This window comes from Penaeus japonicus, unplaced genomic scaffold, assembly GCF_977035675.1.
Source record: "Penaeus japonicus unplaced genomic scaffold, GWHDUDI00000001_assembly GWHDUDI00000022, whole genome shotgun sequence".
Taxonomy (NCBI): Eukaryota; Metazoa; Arthropoda; class Malacostraca; order Decapoda; family Penaeidae; genus Penaeus; species Penaeus japonicus.
Window position 1 is genome coordinate 10440692 of NW_028234424.1, and position 7500 is coordinate 10448191.

The following is a 7500-nucleotide window of genomic DNA, read 5'->3' on the forward strand; positions in this document are numbered from 1 at the left end:
CAATTTAGGACATCAAATAACTAGTCAGAATAGCAAAATTACTAATGATATAAAGGATGCATATGATAGTAATAAAGCTGCAGCTAGGAAGTTGAAAAAACAGCTATTAGAAGATAATGTATCTTGTAGTAATAATGCTTCCAAAAGGAAAAAAAGTGATACTAGGGAAATTGTGAATGGTGAGGAAATGATTGATGATGAAATAGATGTTAAGAAAAGGAAGTTGAGTGAAGAGGAAAATTCAGTGGGTGTGTGTAATAAGGACACTATGAATAATGCAGAAAAAATTTATGAGAATAAAGGAAGTGAAGTAATTGGAACAGATGGGGAGAAGAAAGAAACTGAGGTAAGTGAAACTGATGGAGAGAAGAAAGTTAGTGAAGTAGGTGAAAGTGATGGTGAGAAGAAAGAAAGTGAAGTAACTGAAAGTGATAGCGATAAGAAAGAACGTGAAGTAACTGAAAATGATGGCGAGAAGAAAGAAAGTGAAGTAATTGAAACAAATGACAAGAAGGAAAGTGAAATACCTGAAACAGATGGTCATGTGAAAGAAAGTGGCTCAATTGAAACTGATGGTAAAAGTGATGACTTGAAGGAAGATGTTGAAATTGTAAATCATGAAGAGCAAAAGATGGTAGAAGTTTAGAAAACAGAATGACAGATTCACAATATTCAGATAATGGAATGTAAGGAGATTCTGGAAAAGATAACTGACAAGGAACAAGAATGGTGATTTTAATTGTTCCTGATTATGTTCAGCGACAGCATAATGCATATTAGTATAAGATAAAATAATTTAGTATCATATCGATATAAAAAAATACTTGTTTTATGTGTACTCAGAGGGCTACCATATGCAGAATGTGTCATGAATTTCATACTCTTTATTTTACTTTTGTAATATTATTACTTTTCAAAGAAATGTAAAATTCAGCTTTAATATTATTTTTTCCCCCACACTCTTTTGTATACAGTTCTTAGATTAAAACTAGCAAAAGGCACTTTTGTTAGGATTCCGTAATTATATGACTTTGTTCTTTTTGACAGAAGAAACCTTTATTGCCAAAATGTTTATATATACACATGATGTTATAAATCAATCTCCCTTTTGTTGAATAAACCTTTAAAACTGCAATTTCATTTATATTTTTCCTTTCCATTATTTAACTGATGCAGCTGAATAAGTAACAGAAGTCCATTAACCCATTGCGGAACGGGGATAGATTTGCATACCTAGTTCCCAGGATTGGTTTTATTTCAGAGCAAGGCAGCTCGAAGCATCATAATTTGAATCTTCCCACTCTCTTTCAGTCACTCATTATAAAACTAAAGCCACTTTAGTGTTTTATTGTGTTTTAGAGACTTATATATGCCATATGACAGGCTCTATCAAGGCTACACTTAACTAAAATTGTAGTATATGGTCCATATCAGCTCATTATTTTCTTTATACTAAGTATGATAGAAGTATTGCTTTCTTATGGGAGGGCAAAAAGCAATTTTTTTTGTATTTTTGTGCTGGCATGAACGACTACGAAACATATAACCACCTACAATGAAGATAACATGAAGAGGTAGGGAAGAGGAAGGAAACCTGTGTTATGACTGTGAGTGCCACTGTAAAAGGCATCCCTATTGGCACAGGAGCACATTTTAGACACTGGGTATAGTTTGAATCAACTTCCTCGTCTCGTTCTGTCTGCATATCCTTCATCTGCTGTACTTTACAGCAAGAAGTCGTCAACTTGCTGTGTGCCATCGCTCTCTAAAGATAGTGCTTGCTAGAGACCGTAGATGGGTGCCATTCAAGGCTCTCTCTCTTATTGGTGCTAGAAGAAAGTGGTGCCAACTAGGTTTTGGAAGTTAGGTTTGCTCAATATTATGCTAATTATAGTAATTATGACTGCAATTGCCATCATCACTCACTCCTTACTCATAGCACAATAAAATAGCACAATGGTCCAAAATCCCTGAATGTCATGTATGTCATGACACCTGTTGTCAGGCCAAAACTCCTGTGTTATGTATGTCATGACACCCATCTGCAATGGGTTAAAATGGTGAGTTAGTTTTAGGAAAGGGCTTCAAACTCTTCTGATTGATTTGGTATTTTAGTTTTAACCCTCTCTGGACGGGTGGTACACTAGGTACCGCTCATTCAAGGGCCCGGTTGCCGGGTGGCACTATATGGTGCCAGTCATTTAATTGATTTAGGCCTAAGCGTTTGAGAGCCCCGGCATTGTGACATGCAAGGCTGGAATGCCTCTGTCGTGAGTGGGTTAATTTCTTAATTTTATCCTTATTTTAAATTCACTATCCATTCAAACTTATTTTTGCAGATTCATACAAGTTTGTTGATCCACACACCCTCCCTTTTTAACTTTTACAGATGATGAGTAAATAAGTAATACGGAAATCATAAATATAATGAATGGAACTAAGTGACACAAGGGTAGTTAGGAGATAATTGCTTTTCTCCTGGCAGTAACCTTGTGTGACAAAGGATTGAACCCTTCCTTCCTTCTTAACCCTCTCTGGACGGGTGGTACAGTACTGTACCGCTCATTCAAAAGCCCAGTGGCCGGGCGGCACAGTATTGTGCCAGCCATTTAATTGATTTAGGCCTAATAATTTGAAAGCCCCGGCATTGTGACATTCAAGGCTAGAATGCCCCCGTTGTGAATGGGTTAAAGGTGATGTGAAACCAATAAAAAATGTAGTTAACTACCCTGGACCAGGGTTATATTAAATCACCATAAGAGAAAATATAGAAAAGAGTGGATTTCATTAAGGATGAAAAAAATAAGAGTCATCTAAAACAAAATATCAACTTTTTATTTTCAACTGATAGGGTTTGCCACACTTTTTGAATATGTGATGGAATTATTATTTTTGTATAATATATATAAATATTATAAGTTCAGTACTTATTCCCTTCTGTACAGATGTAGCAACTCTACCAAGAGATGACCGAACAGGACTCAACCAAAGAGAAATAGTATCCTCCATTATAAGGAATGCTTGGTCAGCAGCACAGAAATGGACAATAGCAAGGAAGGCTGGAGGATTAGAGCTAAAAAGAGTGGCAGATGCAGTTGTTAATGCTGGTAGCCAGGATGAACTGAAACCAGAGATTCACCAAGCTGCCTTACAGCTCAAGTCTTCAGTTAGCAAAATGGTAAGGAAGATTTGATTAACTAAGCATTACTTCAGTTTATTGTAATAAAATGGATTCTTATTTGATTGGCTAAAAATGAATAGGGAAAGTTCCATTGCAGTTTATTAATGTACTATTTATTTTTCCCTGCTAGCAAGCATGTGTTAGAATACTGGATGACTTACTAGAAGAGATGAAGAAGTTACAGAACTTATACTGTAAGGATGGTGATTACCCACTTTTTTCAACTCTCACACTTGGACAAATGGGTAAGACCTAGAGAGTGTATATAAGTAGATGAAAAAATAAATGACATACTTGCACACAAGCATGCAACCATGCACACAGGCATGAACCCCCCCCCCCCACACACACACACACACACACTCACTCTCACTCTCACACATGTGGGACCTCCATGCTGGATTTTATTTGTAGTTTATTTATACTTATGAAAATTAACATCAAGCATATTTATCATTGCCCATGTAAATTATGACATTATTTTAGCTTTTCTTCCCATATGATTTCCCCAATTAATGATCATCTTTAATTTCAGTGTCTGTGCTTGAAAGTGTGTGTGAAGACTACAAGAAGGAAACAGAGGTGAAGGCAGGAGTATGTGCCCCATTACCCTTCACAAACTCGCCCGACACACTCAGCACTGTTATCACTCTTTGGTCACATCATGCTCATGTTGTTACCCATCAGTATCCTCTTAAACTTATGCTCAGGGAAACCCAACAGTTGTAAATTCTGATACTCTTTGGTAACTGCACTTGGTATTTCAAGAAATTGGATTTAATCCAGTGGCACTCTGTTCTTATTGTGTGCTTGAATATACTGTTTGATCAGTGTTGCTGCTAGTATCATATGTATAAATATTATAATGCAACTACACTGATATTCCCCATAATCACATGACCATTCATTGGACTCCTTGCCTTGAAAAAATATTTTTAATAATCTCATAACGCACTTTTGTAATGAACTCAATATTTGATATTAATTATAAGTGCAAACTTTATTTATTAGATGGACTACCTATTACCTTTCCATATAATTCAGCTGTTTTACTTTTACAATGAATAAAATGCCATGAAGACACTAGTAAAATAAAGATGTACTAAATAACTGGTTAAAATAGTGTAATAAGATTCTTTAATTTTGTGCAAATGATTTGTGACACCAATGTAAAATATAGATTGCTTCATGCAGGGAAAGTAAAATTATTAGAAAGTTTAATAGTATATTAAAATACATATATCTGTGAAAATATAACATTTTAAAAAGAAAAGGTTGTAAAATAAGTTCATAAAATGGACTAGATTATGAAATAAAACCATGTACAGTTAACTCAAAACCTTTTATATTTCCTTTATATACTTGTTAGTTTGATAATTTTGAACACTTTTTAGGCAACTCCTCATCACTATCAGATAACTCCTGAAAATCTTGTGGTATATACATCTCACATTTAATCTTGTCATAACTTATTTTTTCAAATCTACTCTTCACATTTGTATTCTTAATGTTAGCTAACTCTCTATCAGCATCAAGCTCCCAGGCTCTCTTGCATAAACCTTTACGGAAAATCATACCATGAAAATGTGTCAGTTTTTCATATTTTACCCTGGAAAACCCAAGAAATCCTAGAGTAATTTTCCATAATTTATAAAGATGCACATTTGCATTCTGATGTTTACTATCAGGAGTTACAATGCACAGAAGTCCATTTAGCCTGAGGAGATCATAAGCTTTTTTACAACAGATAAATCTCTGCTTGGGTGATGGTATATACTCAAGCAGCAGACAAAACACTACAACATCAAAAGACTCTTTCCTTAAACATCTTATTACGACACTTCTGTCATTTTTCTTGTTGATTTCCACACTATCATTATCTTTCATATTTGAGTCACCTTCACTTCTGCTGATGCTTGTTACATCATCAGTTGGTTGTAAGTCTGTGTCTGTCTTTTCATTTGATTTGTTGTTTGGGCTGACTTTCTGTTCTTTTGCCGGCGAGTTTATCAACACATCCTCATCCTTCTTAGCACTCTCTATAGCTGTTTGCTGAGTCTCTAATGAAGATTCTCTCTCCCTTATTTCATCTGAATTCTTATCTCCTTCATCTTTTGACACTGTTGCCTCCTCAATAAGTTCCACAGCAAGAAAATCACATTGTTTAACAGACTGGAATTTAAATAAATACGTAAGTTCAGAACATCAATTATTGTTTGTGTAAATGTCATTTTATATAATAATTAATGAAATTTATGGTTGAGATACTTACTGGCTGAGCTGGATACAAATCAATTGCAGTTACATCATAATGTTCATATACAGAGAAAGGGTTGTAGCAGCTGCCAACATCTAACAGTTGTAATTTATTATGTTCTCTGAAAATAATAAAAATTGTATTTATAATTATTAATATTAACCCTCTCTGGAGGGGTGGTACACTACGGTACCGCTCATGCAAAAGCCCAGTGACTGGGTGGCACCATATGGTGCCAGTCATTTAATTGATTTAGGCCTAAGCGTTCGAAAGCCCCGGCATTGTGACATGCAAGGCTGGAATGCCCCCGTCGTGAGTGGGTTAATAAATGTGATATATAAAACAAGAAAATAATACATTTCTGTTTCTCAATTTCATGCACATATAATGTGTGAAATAAATATATTACTTCTGAATACAAGACTCCGAAGAATCACACTCCATTCCTAATCCTAGGTGTGTTAATTTACGGAGTTCTTTTTGAGTTACACGTGTCATTTCTCCTTTTCGGTAATACTGTATTATAGCATTGTTGACCCATGAAACACGAGAAGTGTTGATCTGTTGGGAGAAAATAAAATGCTGGTATTTAAACTTTAATAAAACAAACAGAACAGTAACTTGCCCTATATATCTCATGTATAGGGCAAATCTCATATATAATAATTATAAGAAACACTCCTAAGTACACCATGTAATTACTTGCTGTGTAGATTCCCAGTGGTTGGTAGCGAGACTATGCATTGCACTGGCATAAGTACGTAACACATCCTCATGCTGGATGTGATCTTTCCAAACTTTAGCTTCATCTTCACCTGTGAACATTAAAAAATCTTTAGCCAAGTTTATTACTACTCAAGAATAGCAACTGTGCTTTTCATATTATTAGAGCTCCTCATGGAGAATAAATATTTTAAGTTTAATTAGATGTAGAAAGGTTGGTGAAAGGTACAGTTGGTGATATCATATTTGACCCCCCACCCCAAGTTATCCTGGAAAGAGACATGTGATGTGCATTCCTAGGAAATTATTTAAAACTAATCACAACCTAATTGCTATAAAACAGTCCTTTGTTGATAATGTTTCTTCTTAAATATAGAATAAGCAACTAAATTATTTTACAAGCCATCCTTTAACTTCTTCAGAGGCCAAAGTTTCACTGGAATAAGTCTTGTTTGAATATCACTTTATGCAGTACTTCTGAATTGTTTTGCAGTGTGACTGAAACCTGTGTGATATTGGTCTTGTTCAATGAGTTAAGCTTGACTATTTCAATTAAGCCAGCCATATGCCATCACAAAGAACTATGAACTGAATATGAATTCCAACACTTGCTGGAATAATATACTCATTTTAAGTATAAATATTGGCTTAAGAAAACAGTGGCTACCAACAGTAATTTTGACATGAATAATTATTTGAGTGATCAACTAATTGCATGTAATCATGTGGTGTTGCCTTGAACATGGTATTTTTGGTTTTCAATTTGCCTGGGAGTATGTTCAGTCATGTGAAATACATTCTTGGCATCCAATTACTGAAAAAGCAAGGTTTTGACAGTTGGTAATCTATCCATGATTTTTTCCCATTCATATGTCTGAAGTTACACAGTAACTTTTGTAAGATCACCTAGTCATCCATGAATAACCAACTGTTAACAAAGTGGCATTTTCAATAGAGGTAACCATGTCCAAATGGGAGATTTATTGGGTGTAAGCTACCACTGTTCACAGGTGTCATTGACTCTGGGCTCGGTAGGCATACTTCCTGCATACCTTTCAGAGTAGGCCCATGACTGGTAATCCAAAGTGAATTCTGAACAGGATCATGTAAATTCAACACTTAGAATACCTTCATAGACAATTCAACGTTTAGTTAGTGTTAATGAACATCAAGTATGGCATAAAAAGACTTTTGTGGTTGCATGTTCTATAGTATTCTAGATTTCTCAATTATTTAGATTGGAAAAAAACACAAACTGTCAACTCCATTTGGCTGTGATGAAACATTCAAAACTTTCTCATTAACATGATTTGGTTGTAATTCAAACTATCATGCTGCA

General features: G+C 35.0%; 2 protein-coding genes across 3 annotated transcripts in view; one reads left to right on the top strand and one right to left on the bottom strand.

Moving 5' to 3' along the window:
* LOC122248935 (uncharacterized) overlaps positions 1–4512 on the top strand; it is a 12610-nt gene extending 8098 nt beyond the window's left edge. Inside the window, exons 2-4 of one of the 2 annotated variants that reach the window (XM_043009334.2) lie at positions 2946–3178; positions 3312–3426; positions 3717–4512. In XM_043009334.2, coding sequence (XP_042865268.2) covers positions 2946–3178; positions 3312–3426; positions 3717–3910 — 542 coding nt within the window. In that variant the 3' untranslated portion in view covers positions 3911–4512. Of the gene's footprint in view, positions 1136–2945; positions 3179–3311; positions 3427–3716 lie in introns of those variants that run through there. The other variant, XM_086549461.1, reaches the window with a different exon arrangement.
* Samtor (S-adenosylmethionine sensor upstream of TORC1) overlaps positions 4387–7500 on the bottom strand; it is a 3494-nt gene continuing 380 nt past the window's right edge. The window contains exons 2-5 of the mRNA XM_043009333.2: positions 6141–6253; positions 5848–5999; positions 5454–5559; positions 4387–5353 (exon numbers count right to left, since the gene is read on the bottom strand). Of these exons, the coding sequence (XP_042865267.2) occupies positions 4547–5353; positions 5454–5559; positions 5848–5999; positions 6141–6253 (1178 nt within the window). The 3' untranslated portion in view covers positions 4387–4546. The remainder of the gene's footprint in view (positions 5354–5453; positions 5560–5847; positions 6000–6140; positions 6254–7500) is intronic.